Source organism: Lactuca saligna, chromosome 1 (genome assembly GCF_052625555.1).
Source record: "Lactuca saligna cultivar CGN05327 chromosome 1, ASM5262555v1, whole genome shotgun sequence".
Lineage (NCBI taxonomy): Eukaryota > Viridiplantae > Streptophyta > Magnoliopsida > Asterales > Asteraceae > Lactuca > Lactuca saligna.
Genome location: NC_136417.1, coordinates 24,941,708 through 24,958,148, shown reverse-complemented (window position 1 = coordinate 24,958,148; position 16,441 = coordinate 24,941,708). Strand labels below are relative to the sequence as shown.

Below are 16,441 nucleotides of genomic sequence, written 5' to 3'. Positions count from 1 at the left end.
TTTAATTGTTTATTGTGGTTTGAAAACCCTATATTCTCACCAGGCTCCCAAGCCTGAACCACTCAGTTTATTTGTATTATAGGAAGTGGCGCAAGGGCATAAGATGGATGAATCATCAAGTTGTTTTGTTTACAAGTTTGTATATGTATATATTTGTTGAATGACTTGTAATGTTATCGTTTATGCTCTATGGTCTGTATCGGAACATGACATCCTAAGTTTTGATTATATAATGAAAATACATTTCTTTATGAAATGCTTTGGTAAATATTATTTTGTCACGTTTTGTTTTTGGGAACAAATTCCGCAACTCTTTTAAATCAAAAGGATTTACTCTGAAATTATTCTAAAAGCATAAATGAAACCGGTCTTTTCTGGCCGTGATTTTTGGGATGTCACACACACTGTCTATGTTCAGCTACTGGAAATACTTCCCTTACTGCCTCAATCAAACCCTACATAAGTCACATAAATGTTTGAAATTAGAATAACAATAACTAAATTTAGAACATGCAGTAGTTTTGAACCATACCTTGTGTTGATCCGAAATTAGAACCAAACCGTTACCATCATTCCAACATTGCAAATCTTCTGAAAGAGTTTCTAAGAACCATTTCCAGTTCTCTTTGTTTTCCATAGAAACAACTGCCCAAGCAATCAGAAATATTCCATCGTTAGCATCTCTACCCACAACACAAAGCAACTCCCCTTGACAAAGACTTTTCAGAAAACAACCATCGAGGTTAATGATCCTCCTACATCCTCCCCTCCATCCCTCTTTTACTGAAGCAAAACATATGTATATTTTGCTGAAATAATTCTTACCATCAAACACTGAATCAACACAAATTTTAACTGTGGATCCAGGATTTGATCTTCTAATCTCCTCACCATATGACCATAATCTTGCATAATTCTCAGCTATTGTCCCTTCAACTAGACTCAATGCATACTTCTTGGCTCTCCTACATTGACTCATACTCACATTAATCCCAAAATCGGTTTTTACCTCCTCTCTAGGCATTCGGACGCTCATCTTTTGATTGTTATAAAATTGGTGCTTAAAGTGAGTCGCTATCCATTTGTAAGTCACAATTGATCCGAATTTGAAATTCTTTGCACAATTATGCTCACCAATAAAAGATTTTATCTGGAAAGACTTATCTTCACTCATCCAAGAACCCCAAAGCCTAAAAGTACATTTGCCATCACAACATTTGACAAGTAATCGTCTAGTATCATTCTTAACAAAACATAATTGATAACCATTCGCGACAGCATAGTTACAAAGCATGTGTTTCAATTGCTTAGGACTCTCAAACCTCATACCTAAAACAAGTTCCTGCTCCTTCCAATTGAGCTTATCATTGAAAATATTTGGCAATTCGGGATAAACATCTTCATTGTCACCCATGTCTTCTTCAAAAAAATCACCTGCACCTGCTTTCTCACCCATCTCTACCTGAATCTCATTACCCTTTATAAAAAATGAGGCTTCTGATGGTCATCCTCATCACCATCAACATCCTCATCCTCGTCGTCATCATCGTCGCCATTCTCTTCCTCATCGTTTGTGTCACCCACATCCCGATGCCCTGGTCCAACTTCCTTAACCAGTTCTGCACCATCAAGTACTTCTTCCTCAACATTACCAACAAACTCGTCTTTGTGTTCATCCAACCATTCCTGTATGTTACTATTCCCTAAATGGTCTACATACATAGGGAGTATAACACCACATTCATATGCAATTGCTATGAAGTCGTAATAATCGGGGTCATTGCAAATTAGAGTCAAACCTTTTGGAAAATCAATATCAGGTTCGCAGTAATAGAGCTTCTCACACATTTCCCCAATAAACCTTTCGATGAATGCAACACACCCATCCTTGTCCATTCCTGCGAAATCGATGTCTGAAAACCTCTGATTAATTCCACTGGTGTAGTGTATGGGGTTTCTGGCGAACATTCCTTGGAAGTGAACATCTACTTGTAAAAATAGGAGTTCCATGCTTGAGGATTCAGAAGCAGCTCACAAAAAAGGGTTTTCCTATGAAGTGTTGAATAGTAGATGTAAAAGGGCTCTTTTATAAAGCATATACCGACATTAAGAAGGAGGCGACTAATTAATGACATGACATTAGACAAAAGTCATAGTCAGCATCCGATGTGGTGTTAGTAGAAGGACGTGGACTTAAAATGACCGGATAACCCCTTCAAAATTGAAATAAGGACTTAATCGACCCGACAAAGAGTAATTTGTTCCCTTATTAAGCCATAAAATAAATTAAGTGGCTAAATGGGTCAACCTTATAAACATTATAGGGTCTATACGTCATTTTCCCTAAAAGTTAACAAACATAACTTTATAAGTAGAAGTAAAGATATTATTTTAATATTGAAATTTAGTTTATATATATATATATATATATATATATATATATATATATATATATATATATATATATGATTACAATTACACTTTAGGTTTGATATTTATTTAACCTTATTAAACAACTTATAATTATTATCAAAAAAAATTGAAAAGTCATGGGAGTTTCAAATGAATGTGATGAAAGGAAAAATGCATGGAAGTTTCAAATGAATGTGGTGAAAGGAAAAATGATTCATTTATAAGTATATAATGATGATAATGATGATAAGATAATATAAGATAAGAAGATGATATGATATGATCAGTGGCGGACGCAAAACATTTTCATAGGGGTGACACTAATTTTTTTTTTCCACATAAATCTATATTAGTAGTGTCACTCGTGTTTTAAACCGGTGCACCCAATAGAAAAAACATTAAAAAAAAAATTTACACTACTTGCCGGCATCGGAGCAGTGGCCCGGGACCCCTAGGGCACCACTAAGGTCCGCCACTAGATATAATATGATATTTTATATTTTCTACCAATTTATACACCTCACACGAATTATGCAAACATGTTTTAACAGATCATAATAAGGAAAATGTTACATTTTTTTGGCCTCAAAATGAATTGTGGTTGCATATATCTCGTCTATAGTTTTATCTTATTGCAAATAGTGAACTTTAAATGAAAATTCTGGATCCATTATGGACGAAAAGATTGGTTCAAAACAACACTCAGATATGTATGTCGTATGTGTATGCTCAATTGATACTACAATAAATACGAATCTTGGAATGATCTATTGCCGTTTTGTCTCTATGTATTTCTACCATTCCAATGTTCTGGTTACAAAAAAAACATCAAATGGTTGGTTTGATCAATCCTAAGTGATTTTTACTTAAGGGGCATGTTTGAGCGTTGATTTCGAAATATATATATTATTATAACTTTAAAAGTCAATTTTAGGTAATCATTTAATTAAATGACCGAATGATTTCGAACAGACTCCATTTTATGAGTTTGGTTCATGCTCGCAATATATATATATATATATATATATATATATATATATATATATATATATATATATATATATATATATATATATATATATATATATATATATATATATATATTCTGAAAACACGAAGAATATTGAGAAAATGCTCAATGGGGTTCAACACTACCACATACTTGATGTTCATATACCCGAGTGGGTATTGTAACTTGTAAGTCCTTGAGGAATATTGAATTTCTCCACTAAACTATACATAATTTTCTTACTACACTCATGATCTAATACAACTCATTTGCCACGTTTATATACAAAGTTGAGGGAATTCGAGGAATGTACAGTTAGGATTACTTGGTGATAAAAAAAAATGTTTACCCAAGCATTGAAACCTACGAATGGCATTCGAAACTTGATCATGAACTCAATGCACCTAATTTTATTTTCCCATATTCGTAAAGCGGATCCTCATTATCGAACCTAGCTAGTTCTTATTAATTTTGACGATTCATTAAACAGTTTTATCGGGAAAATGAAGTATATTAAACCAAAGGATTTCATAGAAAAAGTGACTATTCTAGTTGACTTTTACATGATGGTAAAATTGGATACTTGTTTCTTTGATCTCTACTCATCATTAACGGTAAATCCAAGAAACATATATATTCTAAAGAACCGACTTTTTGTTTTGACAAAAGTATTACCAATGTCTACGGGAAATCCAATCAAGTTGCTTGTTTGTCTATGCGGCAAATATATTAGGTTGACTATATACATATGCCATATGTAAGAAAGCTTTAGACGATGCCTTTTCAATTTAAATTTCATAGTTAATTTCATTTTCCTTGATTTCTCAGCTCGAGCAATAATATTGAAGTTACTCCTTTCATATATAAAGATGCCACGTACGTACAAGAATGATGAAGACCATGCCAAAACTTGGTTGAGTTAATTCGAATACGTTCGATGATTATGAATCAGTCTATTGTCCCATTAGACAGCTTGGCATTTTAGGACAATAACATATGGACAATATAGCTTTGGTAAATTGTTCTTATGTTAAATTTTGAAACGAAGCTAGAGATTGAGATTTGTCAGTACTATGTTTGGAAGATTAGCCGAATTCTAAGCTTGAAGTAGAATCAAAACTAGACATATTAAAAAGTTGACATAGGTTCTTGTGAGGTAAGTTTTCTCTGGTAAAGTCGACATGAAATAGCAAGAAAATAAGGTCTAGATAGAAATTGAAATGATTATGTAGGTCTGTTTCGAAATGTCTGTTTCGAATTTGGGACGGAGAGCGCATGTCAATATTCACACATGCATTTATTATAACAACTAGCTATGACCCGTTTAATATATGAGATCATTCAAAATAATATTTGATATATCAATTGGATGCCTATGTATGATATTAATTGGATGTGTATTTGTGATAACATGAATTTAAGTTTTAATTGTAGGAGATTTTAAATATGAAGGAATTAAGTGGTTATAGAAGGTTTATTCTGAAATTTAATAAAATGATATATATATATATATATATATATATATATATATATATATATATATATATATATATTAAATTTAAATAAAAATAAAAAACACAAGAAAATGGCAAGTAAAAAATTCAAAAAATCTTAAAAAATGGCATCTGTCAAATTTATTAATTTATTGAGAACATGAAAAAATTATTTTCAGTTAGATAATCTATTTACACATTGAATACATTTTGTGCAACTTTTGATTTGTTTCTTGAGTTTCTATTTTGATTATATTATTTAATAGGTTATAATAATCGGATACCTCGGTTCACAGAGTAATATAATTGAATAAAACACTTATTAATAAAATAAAATAAAATGATATTTTAAAGACTAAATATGTAAACCGGATAAATTTATTACCCTTAAAATATATTAGCCATATTTTATTTCAGGTGTAAATTCTTTTCACTTGTGCCATATTTTAAGATTCTTTTATTTTATAAATTTTAGTTGATTCTATTTAATGTACATACTATTTGTTATAAACTAAAAAGAAACTTGTGTAACAAATTTATTAAGACGACATAACTTGTAAAAAAAATAATTTTTTTTTTTTGTGAATTAGTTTATCTCTTGATCACTAGGGGATATACATTCGACGAAGCGGTCTAAGAACGTTGATACTAGGACTGGGGGACAGCCATGCCGCACTTGAGGGAATTGCGGAAAGGCTCATTTAGGGACGTACCGATCAGGGAGTGGGTGCCACCGATGTGGCAAGTAGGGCCATTTGGCCAGGGATTGCAGGCAGCAGACTCTGGCTCCCGGAGTCAGACTTTGTTATCATTGTGAGCAGGTGGGCCATATGAAGGCCCAATGTCCTCTACTAGCCGCTAAGTCGGCGTAGGCTCTAACGTCGGCTATATTGTGGATCGCGGATGAGAGGCCAGTTAAAGCAGAGCCTCCGAAGGCTCAGGGGCGTGCCATCCAGCTTACAGCCGAGGAGGCCAAGGCAGCGCCGGACGTGGTTGCTGGTATGTTTGTATCCTTTATTTCTTTTATTATATATGTTTTATGTTTATCTGTTGTACCTGTAGTTAGGTACATTTTAGTGAACTCCTTGTCTGCATTGGTTTTATTTGACTCGCGGGCAAGTCAGTTGTTTGTATCTCAGACATTCAGTAGGGAGTTCAGTGTGCCAGTAGGCGAGCTAGAGTGTCCGTTGCGAGTTTCCATTGCCAACGAACACGAGGTTTCTGCTTCTTCGGTCTACCGAGGTTGTGAGTTGGAGATCTTCGGAGGAGTTTGCTGATGTATTTCTGGAGGAGTTGCCATGGATACCTCCAAGGAGGCAGGTCGAGTTTCGGATCGACCTGGTGCCGATACAGTCACTATCGCCAAGGCGCTGTACCGATTGGTACCACCAGAGATGCAGGAGTTGTTATCAAAGCTGTAGGAACTGCAAGGCAAGTAGTTCATTCATCCGAACAGTTCCCCATGGGGAGCGCCGATACTCTTCGTCAGGAAGAAGGACGGTTCGCACCGGATGTGCAATGATTATAGGGAGTTGAACAAGTTGACGGTGAAGAACCGTTATCCACTCCCGATGATAGATGATCTCTTTGATCAGTTGTAGGGTGCATCTTGGTTTTTCAAGATAGATTTGAGATTTGGGTATCATTAGGTTCGGGTCAGAGAGGAATACATGGAGAAGACCGCGTTTCGGACCCGTTATGGACATTACGTGTTTGTGGTGATGCCGTTTAGGCTCACCAACGCGCTAACATTATTTATGGACCTAATGAATCGGGTTTGCAGATCGATGCATGATCGCTCGATCATCGTGTTTATAGATGATATCTTGGTGTATTCCAAGACTCGAGAGCAGCACGAGGAGCACCTCAGGGAGTTACTGGGGGTTCTAAGACAGGAACGACTGTATGCCAAGTTCTTGAAGTGTGAGTTTTGGTTACGAGAGGTCCAGATCCTTGGGCATCTCGTTAACCAGAAGGGGATTTTGGTCGACCTGGCCAAAATCGAGGCAGTCATGCAGTGGGAGGTGCCGAGATCTCCCTCGGATATCATGAATTTTCTGGGATTGGCAGGGTACTAGCGGAGATTTATACGAGTTTTCTCCAAGATTGCAATACCCCTCACTCGTCTGATGAGGAAGGGGGTGGATTTCTGGTGGGGCCCTGAGCAGTAGAGGGCATTTGAGACCCTCTGACAGCGTTTGTGCGAGGCACCAGTTTTGACTCTCCTGGAGGGAGTTGAGGATTTTGTGGTGTTCTGTGAGGCATCCATCATAGGTTTGGGGGCGATCCTCATGCACAGAGGACATGTCATAATCTACGCATCGCGGTAGCTGAAGCCGCTTAAGACGAGATGCCCTACACATGATCTGGAGTTCGAAGCGGTGGTATTCACTCTCAAGATTTGGAGACAGTACCTCTATAGGGCGTTGTACCATATACACGAATCACAAGAGTTTGAGACACATCATGGATCAACCGAACCTGGACATGAGACAACGCAGGTGGCTGGATGTAGTCAAGGACTACGACTGCAAGATCATTTACCACTCCGGTAAAGAGAATGTGGTGGCGGACGCTCTAAGCCGCAAGTCAAAGGGGTCTTCCACCCCAACGATATGTATGAGGATAGCGGTGGATTCCCTGCTGGTGAGTTTCATTAGAGATGCTCAGGTTGAGGGCATGCAACCAGGGAATTGGAAACCGGAGAGAATTAGGGACGATAACACCTAGTTTGTGCAGGATAGCCGGGGATTATTGACCCGATGCGGTAGGGTATGGGTTTCGATGTCTGGTGGGGTCAGACAAACAGTTATGGTGGAGGCTCACAAGTCTCACTTTTTTATTCACCCGACGGCCACCAAGTTGGATCGAGACTTGAGTTTGAGTTATTGGTAGCTGTGCATGAAGTGAGCAATCGCTTGGTACGTCGAGAGGTGCTTGACCTGTAGGATGGTCAAGGCCGAGCATTAGAGGCCGCATGGCCAGTTGCAGCCCCTGGAGATTCCCATGTGGAAATGGGATCAGATCACGATGGACTTCATTACCAAGATGTCGAGGATGGAAAAGGGGTTTGATGCTATATGGGTCATCGTGGATCGATTAACCAAGAGTGCCCATTTCTTGGCCATACGGGAGAGTTCATCAGCCGAGAAGTTGGCCGACGTGTATGTCCGCGAGATTGCTGCTTGCCACGGAGTTCCAGTATCCATTGTTTCCGACTGAGATGTTATATTTACCTCTCGTTTCTAGTAGAAGTTCCACAAGGAACTAGGCACGCGACTGCATTTTAGCACAACATTTCATCCGCAGACCGACGGTCAGAGGGAGCGGACCATTCAAACCCTCGAGGATATGTTGAGGGCGTGTTTTATTGACTTCGGTGGGAGATGGGATTCCCACCTACCCCTTGCAGAGTTCACCTCCAACAACAACTATCATTCCCGCATTGGCGCCCCACCTTTCGAGCTGTTGTATGGACGGAGATGTTGCACCCCAGTTTATTGGGGTGAGGTTAGACACAGGGTGATGGGACGGACGGAGGTAGTCTTGCATACTACTGAGAAGATTTAGCAGATTAGACAGTGGCTATAGGCCGCTCATAGTCAGCAGAAGAGTTACGCCGACAGATGCCAATCTGAGTTAGAGTTCTAGGTCAGTAACATGGTACTTCTGAAGGTATCGCCTTGGAAGAGTGTGATCCGCTTCAGGAAGAGGGGGAAATTGGGTCCCCGATACATTGGTTCGTTCAGGATCATTGCCAGGGTTGGCAAGGTGGCATACAAGTTAGAGCTACCAGAGGAGGTCAGTCGGATCCACAACACCTTTCACGTTTCGCAATTACGAAAGTGTGTTGTGGATCAAGAGGTAGTTGTGTCGTTGGATGATATTCAGGTCGATGAGCGATTGAATTATGTGGAGAGACCCATGGCCATACTAGAGAGGAAGATGAAGGTTCTATAGAGCAAGGGGATACCTTTGGTAAAGGTACAATAGGAGCATCGGAGGGGATCCGAGTGGACGTAGGAGCCCAAGTTCGAGATGCGGGAACATTACCCGGATCTATTTACCGCATCAGACTTCAAGGATGAAGTCTAGGTCAAGTTGAGGAGAAATGTAACATCCTGAGATTTTTGCAGGTATTCCCGAACCCTCCTCTATCATTACCTTGCCATTTATAGTCCTTGGGGTTGGAAGTGTAGAGTCAAGATAAGTTTAAGGTCCAAAGTTGCAACCTTGGGCCAAGAAGGAGTATGTTGCACGTACATAAGAATATGTTACGCGTACTAAGGTCCGCCTTAGTACGTTGGGCATAAATTTGTGTAAGCTGGGCGTACTAATGTCAGGATGAAACCCTAATATTTAGGGTTTGGGGGTTATATAAGCAACATTATGAGCACCTAAACTTCCTTTACTCTAGCCTCCATTGCTTAGCGTCGTCTTCCCTAAACCCTAGCCATTTCCTTGAGTGTTTGAGCTTATTGAGTGTTTCTTGAGTGTTTTAAGAAGAAGGTGTTGCATCAAGGAGTTGAGGAAGAAGATCAAGGTTGTAGATCTGAAGTTGGGTTGTGCCCTAGAAGCTCCATAAGGTAAAAAGTTTCAAAATTTATGCATATATGTGTAGATCTTTCCATTTTGCTTTAAAGAACCATTTCTTGTCCCAAAAAGTCCCAAGATGGTTCATGGTGTGTTTTGGACGAAAATGACTGTCATTCTAGACTCTTGAAGGGGCTTTGAGTGATAAAAATGAGGTCCCAACAGCTGAATGTGTCCCATGCATGGAGTAAGAAGGTCTTAATGGATTAAGACCAACTATTAAGAGTTTTCTGGACATCCAAAGTGATAAAGTTCGTGACTTTATGGGTCCTAGGCATGTTAGGTCACTGGATCTGAAGTTTGGGCTTAAGTGCTTAAGCCATTAAGCAGTTAATAAGATTTTGGCAAAACTCGGCATACGCCCAACGTAAATCCAGTGCGCCCAGCGTACTGGGTCAACCACCTTAATGGTGGTCAAACATCTGGACGAGTACGCCTCGCGTTCATCCTCTGTTCGACCTTTGACAATTAGGCTTCGAGTTTTGGGCTGTTTATGGGCTAATCGGGTTTGGACCTTTGTTGGACTTTATGAATAAGATGTTTTGGGCCAAATTTTGATAATGAATCTTAGGATTAGGCCCAATTAGAGAGTTGGGCCCAATTTGGTAAATTGGGCCAATAATGGGCTTTTCATAAAGACTTTCAAGATTTTGGATTTGGAATTGGGCCTTAGCCCAATATAGAAAAAGGACATGATGGATTGTATGGAATGTAGTCAAGATTATTATTTTGTATTGACTTAGTATCTATTGTGTTATAGTTTGGGATTTCCGATAAGATAGCAATCAGAGATTTTCAGTACTTCGGCACTACTTGCGAGGTGAGTTATCCTCACTATACTTAAGGGTCTAAGGCATCAAGGCCAGCCCTTTTGGATTGCTATCCTGATATGTTGTATGCTCGAGTATTGTATGATCGGTTAGATCAGTATCCTAGTAGATAGGATGTTATATGTTGATATGATTCGTTTATTTCAGTATCCTGGTATATAGGATGTTATATGTTGATATGATCCGTCAGATCAGTATCCTGGTAGATAGGATGTGTTATACTATTATGATATGTTAGATCCACTTGTCTGTCTATAGACTGTTATATGATTATTTGTTATATGTGCACATGTTGTTTGGCGGTTGAGGCTTATTTTCTTTGTGCGAAAGCCAATAGACATGGGCATTCCAGCCTGTTGGTTGTTGTCCGTGGATATTCCATCCCGAGGATGATTGGACTCATAGCATGTGGAAATTCCAACCTATTGGTTGTGGGCTTGGGGTATTCCAACCCGATGGTTGACTGGACCCATAGTATGTTGGCATTCCAACCGGATGGTTGAGGGCCTGGGGTATTCCAACCCGATGGCTGATTGGACCCATAGTATGATGTTTATGATTATATGTGTATTATTCTGTGTATGGGTATTTTGGGGGAACTCACTAAGCTCTCAGGCTTATAGTTTCAGTTTATTGTTTCAGGTACATCAGGGGACCGTGGCAAGGCAAATGTGTGATCATACCGCTCCTCACTTTTTTTATGATTGTGTTTCTGGGAGACTCTAATATAGACTATTTTGAAAATAAATTTGTAATGACTGTTGGTTTTTAAATGTTTAAAAAAGTTTAATTTGGCATGATTTTTATGGGTGTTACAATAAGCTTCTACCATCCTAAAATTCTTTTGTGTCACTTCTAGTTATCAATCCTCCTTGCTGCTCTCCGATGTCAATATCCCCAATACAACAATAATCATTTAACATGTGCTAGTGCGAGATAATTAATCATAAGGTTTGTTTTAATTAAAAAGAGAATTCAAGGATGCCTACTCTGATGCTCTTTGAATTGTAACTGTAACACCCATTTCCATGTATTTCCATTTAAACACTTGACATTTTAAATTTTAGCATTAAGCTCCTTTGTCGGGCATACCAGCCTTGTAAATCAAGCGTAAGCCAAGATAAGGATCGAGGTGGTGGAGGAGTACATTGGGCGTACATATTGGTACATCGTGCGTACTCATGCCAAAACCCAAAAATTTATGGTTGTGTCCCTTATTTAAGCGTCTTAATCCCTTTGGACCTCCTTATGACTTCCATTTCCTCCAAAACCTAAAATCAAAACACTAGACCTTCTAAGTGAGGTTTGAAGCTTAAGAGTGATCCTTAATTATTCTTGATAGAGAAAGAAGAGGTGGTGGTGCATTCTAGCATTTGTAATCAGAATCTACATCTCCATGTTCACCTTTTGAAGGTATAAAGTTCAAACCGTGGAGCTTGTTTTGATAGATCTAGTTTAGACTTGGATTTAAGTTTTTTTGTCCCCAAACCTTGATCCTTTTGAGTTTGGAACACTCCATAGAATATGATCTATCCTTTCAGAAATATTAGGGTGCTTCGAGTCATAAAAATGTTAGCTTGGTCCTTTCCTATCTTCCATGCATGAGTTATGGAGATTTTTGTGAAGTGAAATGTTATGGTTTTAGGATCTAGCTTTCTTTAGCTATGCAAAGGCATAAAGTCAGAGACTTTATTGATTATGACATCCTTTTAGGATCAGATTTGAGGTTGGAGTAAATTTTTTAATGATTAAGATATTAAAAATTAGATTTTGAGGCAAGGCTGCTTACATTGAGCGTAATCCTGGCTACGCCTGGCGTAGCCAATTGCGAACCCAACTCCTCCTACCTTACACTTTACACCCAACGTAGATATGTGTACGTCGTGCGTATGGCCACGATTGAATTTCATTGACTTTTGACCAAGGGTGCATTTTTTACAATTTGTGAGGGTTTTGGATCTTAGGAGGGGTAAAATGGTCTTTTGCCTAATTTATGGATTAGACTTCGCTTGGCTTTAGTGAAGTATGAAAATTACTATAGTTATTAATTAGGGTTAATTGGTGTAATTATTATGTAGAGTCCAGTTCTGGGAGTTCCGATATTAGTTATATCAGTCAACTGTACGAGATAAAGTCTCTTCACTTATTCTTACTTGTGTGGTAGAAGAGATTTATATATGTGATGACCAGTTGGTTTATGTGCTATTATTGTGATATGTGTTAATTTATGTGTGTCGAGACTTTGGGTGGTTTCTAGGATTGTTGATAACCTACAGGGCGTGTTTTTTTTATGGGTTTTGAGCATAACATCAATTCTATGGTGTTCATGCAACCCTAATTGCTTGGATCTAGTTTTTCTACTTTGAACATGCAATAAACTTCCAAGACCTACAAACCCTAGATCTAGAATACAAGTAATCAAATTAACATATAAACTAGGGTTTAGATCTTACCTTGATTGTTATGTAGCAATAACAATCTTAATCCTTCTTGTGATTGTCTTTGGAAAGCTTAGTGCCTCAAATGTTGCACCTCTAATGTTTTCACAAACACCATAAGCAATAAGGATGAAGAAGGAGTAGTGAGGAGGCACCAAAACGTCCAGAAACCCTAAAGTAACTCTTGTCCACATTTTTAGTGCTTAGGGGTCCTTTAAATAGGTAGGCTATTAGGGTTATCTAACAAGGAAACCCTAATTTGACTGCTTAAGCCCTAAGCAGCCCATGGACTCCCTTTGGAACATTCCTTGGACAAAAATCATATGGGCTTCCCATAGATTTCATCCAACCTATATTCCAAGGTGATCCATAGCCCAATTGCAATTATCTTATAATTACACTTCCCGTTCCCTAAGTTTAATTAATCTCTTTTAGCCACAAAATTAATTCATAATTAATTCTTGACTAATATTAATTAGACAATATGATTTCTCCCTTAATATATTATTCTTATAATATATTAATAAATCATAATTAATCGTTTCTCTCCTTAATTCTTCCTACAAGTTGCTATGGTAAAGGCAACCCAAAAGGACCATGCTCATAATTTGGTTAAGTACATACCAAAATAGTTATGGACTTAGACACTAATCCAACAGTTTTCCCATTGAGACTTTGGGTAATCTACTAGATTGTTGATAGCCCATAGTTGTTTATTTTGTGCAATATTACATGTGGTATATTAGGGAACTCCTTAAGCTTTGTGCTTATAGTTGTTGATTAAATGTGCTTCAGGTACTTCTGAGGATTGCATGAAAGCGAAGGTTTGATTGTACACATTCACTTGCAATTTATGCTACCATATATTTTTTGACACTTTGATAATTTGATGTTGATTTTGTTTTTCACATTGTGATTCTCTTGTGGTGTTTTTTATAAACAATGTTTTTATATGAAATTAAAAAGAAATAATGGGTTGAAAAATCTGAATGTTACAAGTTGGTATCAGAGCCTTGGTTTGAGGGATTTGGATGAACACTCACGGGATTCCTAACTCAAACTAAGGATCTGGGGATTTTTTTAAAAAACCTTTCAAAAGAATCAATGAATTTCAAAGGAGAAAACCGGATGAAGCAATGTGTATAATCAGCCAGAGCTCGAGCGGTAGTTTCCCAAAATATCTCTATTTATTCTATGTGTAGTGTTCAATGCTTATCTACAAAGATAGGTGATAGGCTAAGAATCAATCAGGAAGAGTGTGTTAGCGTTGCCTGATTTGAGATGCCTTTAGCCTAGGAGATTGCTTTTACTGATGGGTTTTATACATAGCAAACAATCCTATGTTTGCATGCAACCATAATTTAAGGTGTCAAGCCCAAATCCCTATTATCTTTTTTTTTCCAAAATCGAGAATGGTGGGAGAAAGAAAAGAGAAGGAAGAGTTTGGGCCATGTTTGCTTATATTCGAAATTATAAGGCCCAAATTGAAAGTTTTCGGCCCATTGGTCCCATATGAAGGTTTACGGCCCAATAATGATAAGGAAAAGGGAGTTTACGGCCCATTAAGGTTCAAGAAACCATTTACGGCCCATTAAGGCCTACGATAACAAAGTGAGACTGTAACGACCCAATTTTTACGTCCAAAAATTTCATTTTTAAAATAATACTTTAGAAAACCTTAATAAATAAAAACATTGTCTGATCCGACCCACAGAAACCATGTTCAAAAAGTCAACCATACATCATAAAAATATCAGAGTACAATCCCAGTGAAACTCATAAATGCGGAAACCGAAGAGTGTGTATGACGTGCCGCTACCGCGCCGGCTCCTTCCCCTTCGAAGCAGAGGTACCTGAAAACAAAACTGTAAACGTAAGCACAAAGCTTAGTGAGTTCCCCCAACGTACCGCATACCATACAAATACATAACATTTATACTGCCAGGCTATTCTGGGGTGCCTGACTACCCGGTACGGCCATTCTGGGGTGCCGACCTACCCGTGTCAAGCCATTCTGGGGTGCTGACCTACCCATGTCAAGCCATTCTGGGGTGCTGACTACCCATCGGTCCTAACAACCGATCCTCGGGGACTATTTCACCCCCTGTCACATAATACATAACAGCCAGCATGCAAACATATCATCACATACTGTCAGACGTATCTGGGGTGTCTGACTACCCTTTGGTCCTAACAACCAAACTTTACTACTATCACATACCACATATCATGCTAGCATATAACATATCAGGTAATAGCAAACTTAGATGATATCACAAAGACGATCATCTATCATACATCTCCTACTGGTGGGTCGGCATTGTGGCCTTAGACCCACCACTACTAGAAGGTAACTCACCTCGAAGTAGCTGCTGAACTGGTAGGGAACTGACTGACTACTGCTGCTCCGGGAGTCCTCCGGCTGCAATTCCCATAACATACTCAATCAAACACTGCTAACCGACCTTTGGGTAAAATGACTATTTTACCCCTGGATAAACTCTAAGCCAAAGCTGGAGTCAACTCTCAGTTGACCCGACTCGCCGAGTGGATCACCACTCGCCGAGTCCTAAACAACCAATGTCCTTGGGTCCTGGATCTACTCGTCGAGTCGGGCTATGACTCGACGAGTCCGCCTTCTAACTGTCATTCCATCACCTTCATCCTACTCGCCGAGTTGTATGAACAACTCGTCGAGTTCATCTTCATCCGATGAACACTTTCTGCTAAGACTCGCCGAGTTGTATGAACAACTCGCCGAGTCTGTTCTTGAGCTATGAAGATTGCCTTGGACTCGCCGAGTCAGAGCATTGACTCGCCGAGTCCTAACATGGGTGAGTTCAGCTCCCAACTCACCGAGTCACCCCCTGTGACTCAAGGCACAACTCGATATATGAAAAAGGGACCAAATCGACGACTCGCGACCAGACTCGCCGAGTCACCCATGAGACTCGCCGAGTCGTCGCCATGCACTCCTTAAATATAGCGATTTGCTCGATTCCAGTCCATGCCATTCATAGATCTGGACTTCTAGGGCACGAATCACACGTAAAGTTTCCAACTTTACGTGTGGATATGCACCAAAATGAATTATAAGGCTCAAAATGTCTCAAAAGGATAGATCTAGAGCTAGCAAGCCACATGGGGCCATAAAGCTCACAGATCTGAGCTCCTGGAGCTTAATATTGCACAGATCCAAAGGCCAACCGCCTTATTACGCCATAATAAGCACATACACACTTGAGGAATTAACCAAGGATGACCCAAATGAAGTTTTAAGCATAGAATGAAGGGGAAAACGAGTTATACCTCAAAGGAGATGTTGGAAGAACACAATAATCGCCTGGATGGCTTCCTTTCTTCTGAACCTACTTCCTTTCCTCCTTCAAAGCCTTTAAAACACACAACAAAGCTTCAAATCTTCAAAGAACAAGCACAAACGAAGGTTGGGAGCTCTGGGGAGAGAATGGGGGCTGGCCTGGGGCGGATAAGTTGTTTAAATAGGGTGCAAACCCCTGAAACTTAGGGTTTCATCCAACAGCTGTGACTCGCCGAGTCCAGGATATGGACTCGTCGAGTCGCCCACTTAAAACGCGTCCTGAGTCCCGTCCCTACTCGGCGAGTCGGACCCTATGACTCGCCGAGTCCAAGGCTAAATTAGGGCAA

General features: G+C 39.2%; 1 protein-coding gene across 1 annotated transcript; it reads right to left on the bottom strand.

Annotated features, from left to right (window-relative positions):
* Positions 1-395: 395 nt before the first annotated feature.
* LOC145003782 (uncharacterized) lies at positions 396-1,456 on the bottom strand. Its single transcript, XM_078962698.1, has 2 exons — positions 533-1,456; positions 396-455 (listed from the first exon to the last, which is right to left on the bottom strand). Exons 1-2 carry the CDS (start codon positions 1,454-1,456, stop codon positions 396-398), a joined length of 984 nt encoding a protein of 327 aa, XP_078818824.1.
* Between the last annotated feature and the right edge of the window lie 14,985 nt (positions 1,457-16,441).